Source organism: Hydra vulgaris, chromosome 11, assembly GCF_038396675.1.
Source record: "Hydra vulgaris chromosome 11, alternate assembly HydraT2T_AEP".
NCBI lineage: Eukaryota > Metazoa > Cnidaria > Hydrozoa > Anthoathecata > Hydridae > Hydra > Hydra vulgaris.
The window spans coordinates 36,835,098-36,855,432 of NC_088930.1; the positions used below are offsets into that span (position 1 = coordinate 36,835,098).

The 20,335-nt window shown below is 27.3% G+C and overlaps 1 protein-coding gene across 2 annotated transcripts in view; it reads left to right on the forward strand.

The window, feature by feature from the left end:
• Window positions 1–2,666: 2,666 nt before the first annotated feature.
• Window positions 2,667–20,335, forward strand: part of LOC100206878 (signal transducer and activator of transcription 5B) — a 65,040-nt gene continuing 47,371 nt past the window's right edge. For both annotated transcript variants that reach the window (XR_010641935.1, XM_065810957.1), the window contains exons 1-3: window positions 2,667–2,833; window positions 4,422–4,506; window positions 18,013–18,066. Coding sequence is in view for 1 of the 2 variants with exons in the window: in XM_065810957.1 (XP_065667029.1) it covers window positions 2,709–2,833; window positions 4,422–4,506; window positions 18,013–18,066 (264 nt within the window). In the remaining variant the exon portion in view is untranslated. The remainder of the gene's footprint in view (window positions 2,834–4,421; window positions 4,507–18,012; window positions 18,067–20,335) is intronic.

A 20,335-nucleotide genomic window follows, 5' to 3' on the forward strand; every position in this document is an offset into this window, starting at 1 on the left:
TAATTGGTTTTATTGTGAATTAAATATAAGTTGAGAGGTTAAGGCTATCACACTTGAAATTTCTAAATTTTTTGATAAAGTTTAGCATGCTGGTCTTCTCCATAAGCTTTCTTCCTATGGTGTATCAGGTAACATCTTTAAGATTATTTAATCTCTCCTTTCCAATTGTAGTATAAAAGTTGTTTGCGGTGGACAGCACTCTTCTTCATATCCTATAACTTCAGGGTTTACTTAAGGTACTATCCTTAGCCCCATACTCTTTTCCCATACTCTTTTTTCTCATTCGCATTGTAAACATAGTTGGACCTGCTCTTGCAGCCAACCTCCAACCATTTTCACATTGTCGTAATGTTGCTTCTATTTTTCTTTTCTACAAATACTATAAAGGGCACTGCTCTAAAGAGCTAGCGTGTCTTGTGCCAACTACTAAAATTCATTCTTGTGTTACTCATCATTCAATTAAGTCTAATCCTTTTACCGTGACTGTTCTAAGTGCTCCAAAAACTCTTATTTTTCTAGTTTTTTCCCTCGAACATCAGTTCTTTAGAATTTGCTTTCTTTATCTTGTTTTTCTGATTCATATAACTTGCAATCTTTTAAGTTGTCTGTTAATCGTTATCTTGTTCTATAAACTTCATCATTTCTCTTTGAGTAACTTCCAACTCTAATAGTGGTTGCTTGCTGCCTTGTTGGAAGCGAAAATGTTGAAATAAAAAAAAAATATATATGTCAAATTTTTATATCAAATAAGTTGAGTTGTTAATAAATAAATGATAGCTACTGTGGAAACCCAAAGAAAACACTAGTCTGAAATTTTTTTTTTTACGGCATGATTAACAACAATTATTATATATAAATTCTTGTAACATTAACATTACAAACATACACTTGTAACAAGTGAGAAATCAAATTGTGTTTAATAAGTAATTTTTTAAATGAATAAGCAGGTAGCTCACACAAAAACTGAATGCTCTTGTAATAACTTGTTTAGAAGAGCAGCTCACATGGCTTAGGATGTTCGTTTTAGGAGAGCAATTATCTGTTGTTGCATTTATTTATTCCTGCCATGGCCTGTATATATATATATATATATATATATATTAAGGACGGCAATTTATTGCTGACCTTATTTTTCCTAATTTCAAGGGTTGTATGTATATATATATATATATATATATATATATATATATATATATATATATATATATATATATATATATATATATATATATATATATATATATAAATTATGTTAGTGTATTCTACAAACAGAGTGCTCAATGTTCTAAAAGAACAGAGCAATAATAAATTAGTAAAAACACTTATCTAATTTTTGATTACTTCAACACTGTTTCACCATCAGTAGGTTCATCAGGAAGAATGTCTACACATAAAAAAGTTTTCAAATTATAGAAAAATTATTTCACAGGAAGTTGGGAATTGTTATAATTAATTATGTAATAACTGTAGTATTTTGCAACCAGGAAGTTACATCAACTTCATTAGATAATTAAAAAATAACGAAAAGAATTCTTTAGAATTAGGATAAATTTGGACTGGTCATTTGTTCTTATAATTTTTTAAAAGGAACTTATTTTTATGTCTGCATTTAGAAATTAATTCTGATTTTTTATTCAGTAAATTTTCTTGATCTAAATGAGTATAATTTCAAATTTTTCTTGTAAACATAGTATAAAATTTTTATAAATGTTATTATAGGCAGGCGCAGTTTTTAGGATAGACCAGTTTGATTTGAAATTAATATGTTTTTATTTTAGTTGCCAAATATATTTAGACAGCATAGTCTCTTTTGAATATTTTTTATGTTTAAAAGATTGTTTGTGATTGGCATAACGTTTTTTCCATTTGTCCTCGGTTAAGCCAATATAATGTTTATCAGGGTTGTTTTGCGAGAAAACAATGCATTTGTAAATAATATTTTTTGATAAGCATTTGCCATTCATAGGGCAGTCAAGTTTTTGCTTGAAGTTAGAATTTTCAGTATTTTTTTCTTTGAGAAATTCATTTTTATTAATCAATGCAAAATTATGGTCTTTTATAATTCTTTCAATATTTTTTGTACAGCTACAGCTTTCTTTAATAGTGTTTCTGTTAAAAATTTTGTGCAATCTATTAGAGGGAGGGAAATGTTTATCAACTAATTTTAAAAACGCCTTTCCAATGTTTGTTGAAACATTTTTGCTGTACAGAGGGTTGAACCAAATTATATTTCTATTTCGCTTTTTTGCAACTTTTGTTTCAAATTTTAGCTTGAAATTTTTAAATCTGCTTTTTTTAAGAGCATCTTCATACACGCGTTTGGAAGAGTTAAAAATATTTTTATTAGAGGGGTTTTGATTAACAATAGATTTATTTGTATATATATATATATATATATATATATATATATATATATATATATATATATGCAGCTCTGTTTTATTTTTCCAATTAATTTTTTTTTTTGAGTTTTAAACAGATTTTTGTTTTTGTTTTAGAATATCTTATTTTGTTTTGTGTTTGCATATTTTACTAGGTTTATACTTATGAAAATGGAAACTTTTGTGTTGTTGAATTTGTTGTTGAGTCATAGAATTAATATATATGATCCATAATGCACCATTATAAACATGGTTTTGATGACCATAATGGTCATAAAGGTGTATATTTATTTACTCATTGTTAGTATCTGCATAAATTTTAGAAAAATGAGTGTTTGGAATGAGCTGATTAATTCAAAAAGTCGAAATAAAATTGCAGAATTGTATCAAAAGCATAATGTCCACATTGAAATTCGAGCAATTTTTGCAGATTGGTTTGAAGGACAGAATTGGTAATAAATAAATTTATAATATTTGAAAAATCATTGATATTGTTTATTTATAATTTTAGTATATAATAAATCAGGCCTTGTTTTAAATAAAAAATGCCTAAATGCTCATGAACCTTATGTGAACTTGGTGTCATAAAATTCTCATTATTTTTATATATTTTAAAGACATTAACTTTTTTTAAATTACTGCAATAATATTTACCGCAAAACAAATTAAATATTACTTAACTTGTTTTTTATTATTACTATTAGGAAATGCTTATTTTTTATTTGTTTTATATATTTATAGTTAAATTAAATTTAAATTTTTTTTTGATATAAGCAAATTGTTTTTCTCAAAATTTGTATAAATGAATTAAAATATGTTAAATTTTTTTAAGTAATTATTTCTTAAATAATTGTTTTAAAAATTTGGAACTAAAAATGATTTTTTTTTTAAAAAAAAATGAGTCTGTAACAAATAAAAAAATTAAATTAGTTTATCTATTTTATTTATCAAAAATTTATTATTTTTTTAGCCATTTTGTTGAGAACAAAGATTATTTTTCCAAATATTATTTTGTTAAAGTTATATTTTTGTATATATTATTTGTTAAAAAATAATTGCTGCACTCTACTTGCGTTAACTTTTTGCATAAAGTTTAACTTACATTTTGGCAAATTTTGGCAGAATTAAATTATATTATAAGGATCTTTGCTTCAAGCTTAGGGATCGTCCATAAATTATGCAACGCAAAACTTATTTAAAAAAGAAAAGCAGGAGATCATTTTGCTCTTTTGTGTTTCAGTTTTCGCTGGTGTTTAAAGGTTGTTTATATAGTTGTTTTAAATAATAACTCTGTGAGGGAAAACTTTTAATCCTTTGTCCTCTGTCAATAAGTTTATTTTTGCGTTATGTAATTTATGGACTATCCCTTAAAGTATTTGCCTTTTTCAAGCAAAAAAATAATCATTACATTAAAAAAGGTTAATTAATTATAAAGTATTTATTATTATATAGAAATTTAAGTAAATTTTTTTCATTGCAATCAAAAGTTTCATAAATATTCTTGTGCTCGCAAGATGATAAATAAAAGTTTTTATTAAATATATTTATGGTTTTTTTTTTTAACTTTCTGTTCGTGTTTAAAAAAAGTTGTTGTTAACTATAAACAATTTTGTTTTATGTTACTAAATGTTTTAATAAAATAATTAGCTTAATAGAAATTAAGTTTTCGTTGTTTTTAATTTAATTTAATTTTTTTTATTTAGTAAATCGCACTTCTATCTAACATAATTGTTTTTCAAACTTTTGTAACAAACTTTTTTACATAATCGTCATTCAAAAATTAATGTGATTTTTTATAAAGTTAAAGATTCCTTTTATCTTTTATTGCTTATAGAATAATTTAAAAATTAAAAAAGATAAAAAGTTTCTTAATGGAAATAGCTCTAGGCGTAAGTAACGTAAGTAATATGCATACGTAAATTGCCGGCAGCTTAACACTTTAGAACATGGCCTGATAATTAAATAATATCATTTAAAAATTTTTATTTTTTTGAAGTTTTTGAAGTCAAACATGTTGTTTATGAAATTAACTGTTTATAGGGAGTTTAATTTTGAAGAAAATATACCACAAGCTAGCGATTTGTTAATGCAACTTTTTTCCTTAATTTCTTCGTATGCATCTCAGGTTTATTATTTCTTATTATTTTTTTTATAGTTATTTTAACGACTTATCAAATCAGCACTATTATTGCTAGTCTTCAAATTCCGTATCTTGTTAAATTATATCAGATTTTTTTAAGTATAATTTAAAATAAAAGTATAAATTGAAAGTATAAAAAAAATCATTCAATTATAATTCTGTTCAAAGCCTATGCTTCCATTTTAAACATACTTAATGTTGTTTTAGTACATATACAGGGTATAATATTTAATGTATTGCTGCAGCTTTTTTTGATGTTTGAGATCACTCAGACATGCTATAAACTTCTAATATGGGAATGCTTTTCAAATATTTAGAGCCTGTGACATACTTCAATCGTCCCTCTCCTTAACCCTAAAAAGGGAGGGGCAGTTGTTACTCTAGCAATAGGGCCCGGAGATAAAGGAAGTCCATTTTATTAATCAATGCTCACCTAATATGTATATTAATACACACATATCCACACACAATAGCTTAACATTTTTATTTATTCTCAAAACTGAGATTTTTCAAACTGTTATGTAAACCATTTCTTCACTGTTTTTACTTGGTTATTGAACTGTTAAACATAATTTAGTCAGTAATCTTGATTTATATTGACGATGGGGAATAAAAATAGGTATGCTGTCAGTATAATTTCTTGTTTAAAATAACATTTAAAAATGATGTTGTTTGATAAATAAAAACTGACGACCAGATAAGGAAAGTATCTTGTTTGGTCGAATGTAATTAAGTCAAGTTTGGTCATTTTTGTGGTTTTGATTTAAAGATTTAATGTTTTAAAAGGGGGCGGATTGATACTATTCCATGATGAAAGCAAAGTTAAGCGCTTTAATCTTTAAGTTAATAAACCTTTTAAACCTTTCAGTCTCATTAAGTTGAAAAATCAATTTTGACAATTTGTTAATTTGAAGTTTAACATTAAAAAATTAAAAAATCTAATCCTTTTTAAAACAAAAATCTCTAAATAAATACAAAAATGATTTATATTTTGAAAGTAAAAGGGGTTTCTTAAATAGCAAACTTTACGTTTTTTATGGTTTTCTCCTCTTTTTTTATCTGCTAAAGAATTTTTTTTTTACTTTTTTCTATGCACAACCATTAAGGTAGGAGAAGGTTCAAGTTTTATCTAATAACGTTTTTGTTTTTAGGACTTCTAAAGTAAAGTTTGCTTATCCCCTAAAATTAGGTGTTATAAACTTTACATAGTTAAGTCAAAAAACTTTTAAAGGAACTTTTAAATTTCAAACCCTTAATATGCTGTCAATTTTTTATTTATTTTCATCCATGATAATAAATTTTCTAAAATTATGTATGGTATTTGTTGCAGGTTTTATTAAAAAGTTAAGCTTAAAATTAGCACCAGGATGGTTTTGAAAACAAGTAATCAAAATATTATATTTATTTTCTCTAAAAACAATTAGAACTATATCAAAATGGGGATTGTATTTCACCAACAGTCTATCTTGGAGAATGAAATAAAGTCAGAGCAAAGGCCTGGCAACCATTTTTTGTTAAAAAGTAAATGTTGTGGTTATGTTTTTGCAGATACTTTTTTAAATTAATATACACCAGTTTTTTTGAGTCATAAATTTATTCAAAAGAAAATTCATTTTACCTATTTCTTATAGATGCCATAATTCAAATCAATATTTTTTTGCTTCCTTTTTGATCGAATAATTATTTGCCTGATATTTTAAACAGATAAAACAATTAATATTAAAATAGGAAGACTTTGTATTATTTGGATATTTTGCCAGCTGTTTTCTTTCTCCCTAGTTAATCATTAAAATGATATATCATGATATAAAAAAGTACTAATGATGAAAGTTTTCTTAGTTTTAAATACTGTATACAGAGAGTCTTGAAAATAAGAAAATCTTTTGTTACAATGATCATTTCAGTTGGTGATTGCTAAGTATGATGAACTTAATAATGGATCTAAAAAAAATCAAAATCTTTTTGAAAAGCTTGATAGCATTTTATCTCACTCTTGCATTGTTAAAGCACAAAGTAAATATAGGGTTATTCCATATCAAATCACCTCGTTTTTTGAAAGTTCCCCAGGGTACCATCTCAGATTTGCTTTAAACTTTGACCACACACAGATCTTATGAAAAAAATACAATCCAGAAAATTTCAGCTTGATTGACCAATTTGTTCAAAAGTTATGATTGAATTAAAAATGACCAAAATCCAAAAAATTTGAGCTTACAGCAGTTTTTTTCGATTTTTGACAAACCATAACTTTTTAAATAAAGATGGTGATCACCTGAAATTTTGTAGGGTAATTTTTTCACCCAAATAATCCATTATTGCAGTTGTTTTTGACTGATTTTTTACAGTTTTTGAGTTATTGTACCTTAAAGTTGCTAAATATTGCAACATAAATATTTTTTCGAACTTTAACGTGTTACAGTTTAATACTTACTCACAGAAAGTGGATTTTTTTGTTACCTTTGTGTACTTAGGGTCTCCACTTGTTAAAATAATCAAAATTATGCATTAAAAATTAATTTAGCACATGCACCAGCCTATTGAAAAATCACTATTCACTATTGCGCATCCCTTCATATCGTTTCTGAAGGTTAAAAGTTATTTCATGGTTATGGATATCATCACTTGAAAGATAAAATATGTTAACACCTTTGATGTTTTTTGAGCCCATGTAAATAGATCTTGTGGTGTGAGAATCTGATTTGTAATTGCTGCTCGTAGACTAGCTTTCGCTGCTTCTCTTTTTATAGTACCTCCTATCCCATTACATGGACTTTTGCCATGTGACGTCGCAAAGAAGTGATGCTCAGCATTTATTTGGTGATCTACAATGTGATAAATTAAGTTTATTAGACATTTGTAAATTTTATACTGTGACACAGCACCATTATTTAAGTATTTAACTTTATTCACTGTGGGTAGTTTGATTTTGACCATAGGAAGCAACTTTGTGAGAAAACAATGGACTACTGATTGGTCATGACAAAGATGGTCAGAAATTAAACAACAGCAGTGATCTTTTTCATCTTTGTAATAAACAGCAAATGGGTGTAAGGTAGCTTGATCAGCTGGACAGTAAAACCCTTGTATAGTATTTTGTACAAGAAAGCTATAGTTTTCTGCAAAATCCATCAGAATAATGCATTTTTATGCATTGTTCTGATTTTTATGCATCAGAATAGTGCATAAAAACTTTAGACCATATATTGGTCTAATGTTTTTTTTGCCTCTAATAAGTAGGAAGACTGCGCTTCTTTGATAAAGTGGTGGTGACAAAGGTCATACAAACTTTCACTTAAAGTTTTAATAAATTCACTAATGCTTGTTTGGGCTGTAATAAGTGCAGTTCAGTCAGTTGACACCCATTGTTTATATGTGATCTGATCATCAAAATCAAAATCATTCTTTTCAAATAGATTTTATAAGTAAGTCTTCAAATTTATTTTACAAGGGCAGTTGGAACATAGATGAAACATGCAGTTTCGACTATCTATATTACAAACACATACTTTCATTAAATCTTTGTAATATATTAAATGGCTGTTAGGAAGAGCAGAGCACATCAAATTAGCATTTTGATGGTAAGAAAATAAACAAACTGAGTGGCTTCCATTACTATCAACAGTAAGGCACCACTTTTGCCTTTGTTCACAGAACTTGCTGAATCCAACTTTGTGTTCAGGGTATAACTTCTTAAATTCCAGATTAAGTTCTTTTAAATAAACTAATGTTAAGCATTTTTGTTTATGAACTTTAACATTATTTATGTGCACAGAAACAAAGTCTTTTTTTCCTGGACATTGTCTAGTGTATTCGTCAGATTCATATATTTCAATGACTCTCTGCTTAACAATATCCTCGAAAGGATGTCCTTTTTCAGCCTCAGGTTTAGCAAGTATTCCCTTATAATTTTTCTGATTTTTCCTTTTTCCTTTATTGCATCTAAAAATTTGTCTAAATCATTACAGTTAATGCACTTTTGCTTTTTCTCAGATATTATTTCTTTTGGGCCTATATCCAATGCTGATGCTACTAGGTTTGTCATACTTGTTTCCAGTTTTTTTAACTTTTTGCTTTCCATATTCTAATTTGTCACGTTTACTTACATTTTTTAGAGGAGATATTTTCAGTAAAGAAGCACTCTTATTTAAATCTGTCTTATTTAGGTCTGAAGAACTAAACTCCTCATCATCAACATCTTTGTCTTCATCTTCTTGACTAAATTTTCCTTTAATTTGTTCAAGTTTGAATTCATTCAAACAATTAGTGCAAAGTTTTTGACCAGGTTTGATCTTATGTTGACTTGCTGTTAAAATATCGACTTTACACAATCTCTTAATAATTTTTTTCATGTGGACTTTAAACGGATCACAGCAGTATTTTTGAAGTGCTTCATATCTAGAAATATAGGCTTTTTCATGGTGAAAACATATTTCTTCATTTAGTTCAAAAGTGTGTCCAATTCTTTGAATTAAAACTTTAACATCTGTGTTCACAATATCTTTTAGTTTTATTCTTCTAATCATTCTACAATAATACGTTTTGTCGCAATCTTCATTTAAAACTTTCCCCACACAACATTTCTCTGTCATTTTTTACTATTTTTTTATTTTTATTACTAATCTAAAAAGTTTAAAAAAGACATGAACATTTAAAATCTCAAAGAAACTAACAAATATCAGACACTGATTATGACACTGATTATGTCATTATTAGTAGTACAAATTAAGACATGTCATTAAAAAGAAAACTGAATATATTCATTCACAGATAAATAAAAAATATACTACTGTCATCCCTATGACTAATTATTAGACTATGACCTAAGGCTAGCTCATAGTCTAATAACATTCTCCTTTTAAAAATATCATCACTCTCAAAAGGCTACAATCATGTCATAAGATAGAGTATAGGTCTTGAAATTTTTTTTTTTGGTTGTCTATATATAGAACCTCAACATTAAAAAGTTTCATAATTAATTTAAACTGTTTATGTTACTTTCTATGCCAGCAAAGTCGATGTAATTTATCATAATTTTAAAAAAAAGTGATTTTTCAATAGGCTGCTGCATGTGCTAAATTAATTTTTAATGCATAATTTTGATTGTTCTAACAAGTGGTGACCTTAAGTACACAAAGGTAAAAAAAAATCCACTTTCTGTAAGTAAGTATTAAACTGTAACACGTTAAAGTTCGAAAAAATATTTATGTTGCAATATTTAGCAACTTTAAGGTACAATAACTCAAAAACTGTAAAAAATCAGTCAAAAACAACTGCAATAATGGATTATTTGGGTGAAAAAATTACCCTACAAAATTTCATGTGATCACCATCTTCATTTAAAAAGTTATGGTTTGTCAAAAATCGAAAAAAACTGCTGTAAGCTTCTGATACACAAATTTTTCGGATTTTGGTCATTTTTAATTCAATCATAACTTTTGAACAAATTGGTCAACCAAGCTGAAATTTTCTGGATTGTATTTTTTTCATAAGATTTGTGTGTGGTCAAAATTTAAAGCAAATCTAAGGTGGTACCCTGGGAGCCTTTAGGTGATTTGATATGGAATAACCCTACAAGAAGAAAATTATTCATATCTTTAAATGAGGTTATTGTTTTGGTTAATTTGGCAGAAAACTTAAAATTTGTTAAGCAAGTCAAAATTATCATTGGTTACCACTAGAGCCAACAGCAATTCACACTACATTCTTTAGTTATATTCAAAGCATGATCATGGTACTACTAAATACAAAATCTTCAAGAAGTCTTAGCAGAAAAATATTATATATCTGCAAATATGGTATGCTTAACTGGGTTAACTTGGTATCAGAAGTTTATGAAGAAAACAAAGATACCCTTGTAAAGTTCATGCGTTCTCATGGACCTTATTAAGTAGTATATTAAAAAAAATGAAGCCAAAAAAAAAAGCAAATATGATTTTGACATCAAATTATTTTTCTTTATATATAATTTACTAATTATTAGTAAAAAAGCTTTATGAGCTGAACTCTAAGACCTTTTGTCTTTTGTATCACAAATACATTCATCATCAACTTTTGAATTGCTCAACTGCTACTTTAGCTGACAGTTTCAAAGTTGAACATACTTCTGTTCCAGTTATTCTTTTCCATTCTGTCCCATAAACAATAGTAAGTAAATGATGTCATTGAGCTCTGCTGAACTAATAAAACAATTTTCTGCTGCATTTGGATTGAATGTGTGCCTTTTCCTCGCTTAAGAAGTTGAACTGGATGACCTAAATTAATTTTGTAAAATTAACTTCTGCTTGTATTTTAATCCTAAGTTTTCTCTGTTTGTTTTGTTTAACTCCTTATTTAATATAATTCTTTTAGGTTGTAAAAATCAGACCAATGGTTTCTGTGTCAAAGTGCTTATTTTAAGATTTTTTAAAATCTTGTCGAACAATCAAACAACAATTGAGAATGCTTTCTCACTGGAAAGATTAACTCAACTTTTTTCATATGCTTTGGTGAATTAAACAGCCAAAATTGTCTTGTTGCTAACACTATATTATTTTTATTTGGATCTTCATTCCATCACTAACTAAACAAAGTGCATTAAATTTATCAGTAAAAGGCACTGAATTTGGCATGTGTTTTGTTAGAAAATTTTACAAGTTTCCTTGAGCGTGCTTCTTATACTCTTAGAAGTGATTATACTTCATAGTGATTGTAAGTCATAACCAATTGTGAATACATTTGCAGGCTTAGTCGGGAATTCGGTGCAATTGCACTCTAACTGACTGCGCAAATAATATTTATTTGCGACATCTTGACCACAGCTTCTCAGATGTTTTGAGAACATTTAAATTTATATATGTTTCCATGAAAGTTGGAAAAATTAAGTTTCACGTTAATCTTTTGTAATCAAATATTTTAATATTAGTAAAACACTTTTGAACAAAGCAATGATTTACGTTTATTGATTGTTTATAAAAAAAAGATTGAAATTTTTTGTTTGTTTTATCTTTAATCCCCGATCAGTTTGTATCAAGGTCAAAATACTGAAAATCCATTTGACAGCTAAATTCGAGCCAGAAATACACATTGTATGTTCAACCAGAAGACTCATGCTTAGGAGAGAATAAAGAAAATGTTCTGCCAGAGTTGCAATGCTGTGAGTCCTATAGTTATATACTGTGTATTTACTACTAGTTTTGCAGCTTTCCATTCAGAAAGAACCAATTTTAAATTCATTCCTTCAGCTTCTACAGGGTAAAAGAATGTGTTTAGTAATAAAGAGATTTGTTTAATAATGAGGCTGACATCGTTGTACATACTGCCTGTTGATATATTTTTTACAGCACCTTTTATAACCAATTCTAAGCCATAGTTTATGTAGTGAATTTTTATCAGCCACATTCTATCAAGTTTTAATTGTGTTAACACGCCATTATTATTTCCAAAATTTATGCTTGCTCTGTCGGCTCTAGTGTTGACAAGTTTGTAAGCTGCCGCAGTTTGAAGAACATTACCTGTTTCAATAAAAATAGTGTCAATAGCCTTTTTAATAGCATTAGCATCCACCCAATTTGTTCATCTCAAGTTAAGAAACTACAAAATAAAGCAGGAGTCCCATCTTGTTTACTGTGTACAAGAACCAACTCTTTTTCATCCTTTTTTTTCTAACCTATGAACCATCAAAAAGAATGGAGAAAAACCTTTTATGATTGGCGGTTTTAGCTACTTTTTCTTAAATGACATTGACAAGGTAGGAGATATTATAACATGCTAAAAAATTAAATTCAAAAATGATTTAGAAAAAAATAGGTAATATAATTATTTTTTAAATTTAAAAATCAAATTGATCAATCAAAATGACCATAATGAAATACTATAGTATTTTTGTATAGTTAAAAAAACCTTAAAAAAAAAATCGAAACTTTCATCACAATAGTAATGTAACTTTGAGTTAATTTTTTCATTTGAATTAAATTTCTATTATAACTTTATATAATTATTATTATAACTATTATAACTTTATATTATTATTATTATTATTATTATTATTATTATTATTATTTATTATACACATTTAGAATTTTCAGTGTTAACTTTTAGAAAAAATTCAAAAATGCTTCAAAATGCTGTCCCAAAGTTGCGATAGCTATTTTATTCTTTAGCGTTTAACATAGTTGCATATATGACAATATTTAAATGCGTAGTGCTGACCAAATTATTTTTCTAGAATAGCCCCTGATATATATAACGGGTGATGACAAAAAAATGAGACTGTGTTCAATTTAAATTTGCATCTACTAATACCATTAGCTGTATATATATATTTTGTATGTATTTTATTGCAAATTTATTCTAGTTTTAAATTAAAAAAAGTAATTAAAATTCAACAATTTAAAATGAAAATAAAAAAATCTAAGCGAGAGCTTCTCTGTGAACGTGTGTATGGATTTTACATGGACAATAAGCAAAATGGTAAATATTACACTTATAGCAGTGGAAACGCATTTTGAAAATTAAGTTTCTTAGTGTAAATTAGGCAAAAACTTTAAATGCAATTTTCTCCTGCGGATATAATTAAAAGATTTTAACTTTTGTTTTAAAGTGATCACCATAACCTATAGAATCACCCCTCCAAGGGATTTTTTGGGTCATTTATGAAGAGGTTAGAACCCTTCTTTGGACATCTGTGAACATCTTCATCATTGCCATCATATGCTACAGAAATCATTAATTGTCTAAGTATTCTATTGTCATTCCATAATAATAAAGATATTCAAATAAAGCATCAAATACTCCTTTATCCTTAATGCTTTCAAGTTCAACTAAAACCCAAAATAAATTGATTTGTAAATTCCATTGCCTTTTACACAGCATTGAATGTACACTTTTAGTGTCAATTTTTGGCTTATAGTGGTTGACCTCATTTTAGTACCTATGTGATAGACAATATTAATGCATGCGTTTGTAGAATAAAGGATAAAACTCCACTCTGTTAACACTATGTAACAAATTTTCACTTTTGTTCTGTTTCTGGGTTGAAAGTGTGTTTTTCTAACACGTTAGGCCTAGAACAAAAAGGAAATCGCTGTAATTTCAGAAAAACTTTGCTTCTGTGACCGGGACAATCAAATTTGGAAAATTGCATGTTTTTGATAACAATTCCCATTTGCTTTCAATGCGAGCTTCCTCTTATAATATTCCTGAACTGCTAGAGTTTTCCAGATATTTCTACAATTCTCCTAAACACTCTAGAACATTCAAGATACTTCCAGAACTTTTAAGAAACTCTCATAACTTTCTAGAACATTCTTGAAAAGTAGCTGTACAAGTATAAAAGCACAGGTGTTTCAAACCAAGATTCTACTTTATGTTATTGCAGACTAAAATGGGTATCGATTCATAGTTGAAGTGTTATTTATTTGATATGGCATCAAAAGGTTATTTGCATCTAGCTGATTTGTTCTGCTACGTGTGCAGACAGTTCATAAATACAAGAGCGAAAAAGTATTCCGTGGAAGCAAGTCATATAATGTGCAAGACCTGTAAGGCATACTTCGGCGTGCCAGTCGGGAACCATGATAAATCTTGAGCACCACATTTTACAAGCAAATATTGCAAGTATATAAAACACTTGAAGGTAAACTGAACATTTGCTTCTGGCTTAGATGTGTTGTAATTCATTTTTATAAAGTTTCAATGCTTAAGATCTAGTTCATTTCAAGGAGTTGTAATTTACAAAGTTTTGTCATAAGTTATATACTGTAGACAAATATGTTCCATCTTGAAATGATTCCATAATATGAAATTTCCTGTCCTCAAATTATTATAGTTTTTATGTATTATTATGTGCTATGTTACAGGTTAATACAGAGTAAAGAAGCGACCCATGAAGTTTGTTATCCTGCGAATTTGGTGAGAGACGACTAAACACTCAAGCAAATACTACTTCTGCAAACCCAAAAAATAGTAGCACCGGCAAAAATGCCTCTCAGATTGTTTATACAGACATACCTTCTTACATCGCCCCAGTACCACACAGCCCCTGATCTGCCTGGTCCAACTCCTCTTAGGTGGCATTGGTCATCTTCAGGGGACAGCAAAAAGTTAGATAGCATAGCAGATACCAGAGGTTTGGACTATGATTAAGCAAATGAAGTTGGGGATGTAAGCTTTTTGAAAAGCTGTACTTGCCTAACCAGAAAGATGTGAACAATTTAATTAGGGACTCGAATGCTAAGCTTCTATTGAATGGCACTTACTCATAGACAGTTCATTCCAAAGCCTCAAAGTGGTGTTTGTTTCTATTGCTTCACAATGGAAACAACTACCTGTGTCTCCTGACGGCCCACTCTGTGCATCTCAAAGAGGACTACACCAGTGTCAAAATGTTGATGAGTGCATTAAAGTATGATGACTACGGATGAAAGGTCATTAGTGACTTCAAAATGGTATCATTCCTCATGAGTCTTCATAGAGGTTTCACAAAATTTCCTTGTTCCTTCTGCCTCTGGAGCAGCTGTGACACTAAGGCGCATTATCTCACAAAGGACTGGCAACAATGGAACAAGTTTTCTGTTAGGAAGAGGAATGTGAAGTGGGAGCTGCTGATAGAACCTCATAAAGTGCTTATGCCACCACTTCACATCAAGTTAGGCCTCATTAAGCAATTTGTCGCTGCTCTTGACAAGGAGTCAGCAGCATTTCAATACTTTCAAGATCTTTTTCCAAAGCCGTCTGAGGCTAAGGTCAGGGCTGGTATATAAGTCGAACCACAGATCAAGAAGATCATACAGTGTGAGGATTTCATGAAGCTGTTAAACATGACTGAGAGAGCTGCTTGGAGTAGTTTCATTGCAGTTGTTCAGGGCTTCCTAGGTAATCACAAAGCTAAAAATTATGTGGGGTTGTCGCAGACATGTAAAATGTAGAATAAAAATTAAATATATCAATTAAAAGCCAGGAACAAAAATTGTGTTACATAGTGTAATGTTTGGAAGATCATTTTTCATTTCAAATATAAAATAACTGATTTCCTTTTGCAACTTGTAACAGGCTTGGACAGGAATGGCGTGCGATCGCATGCTGTAACTTACCATGCTTTTTTTTTTTCTTCACAATTTGACCACGACAGTTTTAATGTTTAAACAAATGCTATAAAAATTTTTTTTGTGTTATGAATAACTTTTAATCGTTTATCTTTCCTAAAGGTTTTATTATATGCGAAGGTTTTAAATAAAATAAAAAATTCACTAAAGTGATTGTTTAAAATAAGCGCATTTTGTGTAAATTAACAAATAAAGCTACATTTAATTTTTTTTTTATGTAGTCATGTATTTTTTATGATGAATTTAAGTGTTTGAAACTAATTTTCTATGTCTTTCTAAAAATCTTATAAAAGATAATTTTTCAAGTTACTTTATATTATGAATAAATTAAATTAAATCTTTCGTTGCAATGAAATGATTAAATTGCTTTATTTTATTTTTTTCTATTTTTACAAAGAATTGTTAAAAACCATTTTTTTAACTTGACTAACTAATCAGAGCATGAAATGATTAAAAATTACTATTTTAAATAGGCTATTGTGTTTTTTGAAACAATTTTTTGAAACAATATTTAGGAAAAATTGAATGCTTATGCAATTTAAAAAATATATATAACACTTTTTAATAATTTAAATAAAATTTGTTTATTCATTAAACAATCATTAGAAGCAATTTGTTTAGTGTTTTGCCTAACTTTAATAAAACGTTTTAAAAGTTCTCCATTCTCTTTATTTTTATTTTATTTTATTATCTTTTTATTATCTTCCTTTATTTTAAATTTATTTATAAAATTCGTTACAAAAAAGCATCCGCCATTCCGGAAGTCTCTGCACTGACATTGAATGAATTTCTGAATCTTTGAAATTCTGTCTTATTAACACAAATACTGTAAAAAGTAAAGATGTGTTTTTTCCCGTCAAATTCCTTTTGGACAATCATTTGTAATATTTGCTTTAGACAATCATTATTAATTGCTACGCAAGCAATTCCCTTTGGACAAATATTTGTAAAACTCTATTTAAAATCATATATGATATTAACACTAAGTTCTTGGGGACGAATTACGCAAAAAGAATTAGCACGAAAACCCATAGCGATCAACTAATGATACGTATGATACGAGAAACTACCAAGGGTTGAGCAATATATAAGTAATTGTAATATATTCAATATATTTTTTATACAAAAATAAAATTTAAATAAATATCAACACTAATTTCTTTCCTATTTTACGATAGATAAAAGTATAACATTCCCTTATGTTAACTCCATCAAAACATATGTTTATATAAAAAAATTATATAAAGTGACGTCCTTTTCTGATACCCCCCTCCCCCTTGTCCTTTTTTGTCCTTTTAATCTGGACCCCCTCCCCCCCTATTTGCATGACGTCCTTTATGTATGGCCCCTAAGCATGTAATTCGAACGTTAGTTATTTGCAAGTTTTTATTTAAAAGATTGTATTGATTTTATTTAAAATTATTTTTTCAAAAGAAATACTAATTCGTTAATTTTTAAACATTAAGCTATTTTTATATTTAGAAAGTTTAATTATGAGGAACTATTACTTAGATCAAAATTTAAACAAAGAAAATAATAAATATGTTGACCGTCCAAAAAAAACAACTGACCGTCAATTCTGTGGGTTAGCCGGTCAAATTGACCGCTTGCCTTCAATTTCTTATTTTCATGCTGGTATTATAGGCATAAAACTAAAATATTTTTTTGGTATAAAACAACTAAATGTTTTTAGAGCAAATAATTAAGGTTATTTTGTATATCATTTATGAAATATATATTATACAAGCTTAAATTATAATGAAATATATGATATGAACTTCCTTATTTCATTCATTATATACAAAATTATCCTTTTTTGCTCTAGCAACATTTAGCAGTTTTTTGCCTATAAGATGTTTTTAATAAAAATTTTAATCTCTCTCCTGGAAAAGTGCTGCTAAATTTCTTTTGTTATAAAAGATAATTTAACATTTTTGTTGACAATGTTTGAACTAATTAAGCTGAAATGCATGCAAGTAATATAAAATCATATTAAAAAAATTTGCTTTGTTTTACACTTTTTTTAAATTTATGTAGCAAGTAGTAGCAGGTGAAATAAAGATTTATAGCTGGTTACCAGTTATAAAAAAAAGTCTAATGCCAATAATTTAACCTTGTTTGGATTTTAACCATTCTGCCATTTAGGTTTTTACTTCCCTTGAAATGTCACAATAGTAAAGAAAGTAACTTTTATAAAGAAAAAATATGTTTCCAAGAAGAAGAAAAAAAATGTGATAATTAAAATAAATGAATAAATGAGTCGTTTCTTTGACTATAGTGGCCTCTTAGACCTTAAGGAGTATAATACGAAAAAGAAAAAGAAAAGTTGTTTTTAGTATAGTTATTGTTTTTTTTATTAGTAAAATAACTAGTCTCGTAAAAGGCAACTAATCTGGGAATCTCTTTTTAGGCTAAAGACATAATAACACAGATAAGATTCTCAGAATACAAGAAAAACTTTGAAGTAAGTTTTGATTTTTTTTTGTTTTTTAAACATCATTTTAATTTAAAGTTTATAAAAACAAAATGTTTGCTAAAATATGTTATGCACAGATCATGAAGTTGCTCATTTCTCGAATGTACAATTTTTTGCTCATTTTGTGAACATTAACTTTTATTAAGTTTGAGTTATATTTATAATTAATATTTAATTTAATTTTGAATATATATATATATATATATATATATATATATATATATATATATATATATATATATATATATATATATATATATATATATATATATATATATATATATATATTATTAGGGTGTCCCAAAAAACATTTTTGAAAATAATCTGCTCCAAACCCCTAAATGTATTCAGCAGATTATTTTCAAAAATGTTGTTTTTTGGGACACCCTACAGTCTTTCACAGGAAGACATGCGATCGCATGTCTTTATATGACCAGGCAAATGACATTTTGCTTTGACGATTTGACAGCATATTTTTCATTCAGCTTGTTTTTTAAAACAAACTGAATGAAAAATATGCTGAATTATACCTTAAGTAAAATAAATTACATCAAAACTTTGAACAAATTTTTTTATATTAGCGAAATACTTTTAAATAAAGTAACAATTTACTGATAATGGGTTTACTGATAATTGAATGGGTTTACTGATAAATGATTTACTGATAATGGGTTTTTTTAAAAGTATAATTGGCAGTTGGATATATTTTTTTAATTTATAATATATAAATTGTTTAAGTGTGCATTTTTTATAATAAACGTTATTAAAAATAAAAAATTGTTTTGTTTTTATAAACAATGACATTCTATGACAACGAAAGTCTTTTTTACTAATTTTAATATAAGAATAATTAAAGTTAATACATTTGAAAAGATAAACAAAATTTCGTTGAAAATGAAAATGTTTTAGAAAGCTGTTACAATTAAATAAGGTTGATCTTAAATGCTTTTATATTATCGAAACTTTTAATGAAGTAACAAAACACTTCTAATGAATTTTTATAATAAGTATTAAAAACTGTTGTGTTTTTTTTACTTGTATAATTATGTATTTTTTATGATGTTTATCTTTAAACATATTAAAAAACAAATTACAAATATTAAAACAAAGAATGAAATGGTTTTTTAATGCGTAAATTAAATAGACTAAGCATTTTAGTTTGATAAGTTTTTTATTTTTTGTGTGTGTGTTTTTGCTTTAGTTAAGTATTTTTTTTTCTTTTTTCTTTTGTTAAGATTTTTTTTTCTTTTTTAAAGTTTTTTTTTAGATAAGTTTAAGTAAGATTTTGTAACGCATTTTTAAATTTTGAAAATATGTCAAAAGCCGTTAAAACAAATTATTTTTTGCGTGGTATAATATTTCTTGGTATATAATTGCGTACGATCGCACATCTTCCTGTGAAAGAGTGCCCTAATATATATATATATATATATATATATATATATATATATATATATATATATATATATATATATATATATATATATATATATATATATATATATAAATTATTAGAGTATTTTACAAATAGAGTGCTCAATGTTCTTAAAGAACAGAGCAATAATAAATTAGTGAAAATATTTATGTAATTTTCTTCAACATAATATGAGTCTGTCCTGGATTCCTCACTACCAGTGACAGATTCAACAAAAAAGCCCATTGACTTCATTCTCCTACTCTAAACGTGAGGAGCGACAAGTTGGTAAAATATTTTTTTACTATTGAGTAATTCTACATCAAATTACCCAGTCCATTGAACCATGTGTCTTCTTTTTGTGTTATATTTCGACACATTCCTAACTATAAAAAAGTATTGCATACAAAATTTCAGCTAAAAATGTAAAGCAGTTGACAAGATACTGCAATTTTATTATTGACCTGGTTTCCCAAAATGACTCGGTTTTTATAACATTCTGACAAAATGTTTTCCTTGAAAAAATAAGAAATAAAAATGGCAAAAATATGAAAATAAACATATATAATGTTTTTTTGATGCTGAATCCAATGAATGTACTTAAAATGTTGAAATAATAAAGGAACATGCTTAAAAGTGAATGAAACAACTAGTTTCTATAAATCAACTTTGGGGCACAATATCTCAAAACACTCCCGCCAAATATTTTTTTTGTTGCTGTTAAGCTTTTCAGCTGTTTATAATCATACTAGGCACAAAAAATCTGGAAAAAAAGTGGAAAAAAAACTGAAACATATAGAACATTAATTTCAAAAATATATCATTTTTTCAAGAAGTTCCCAA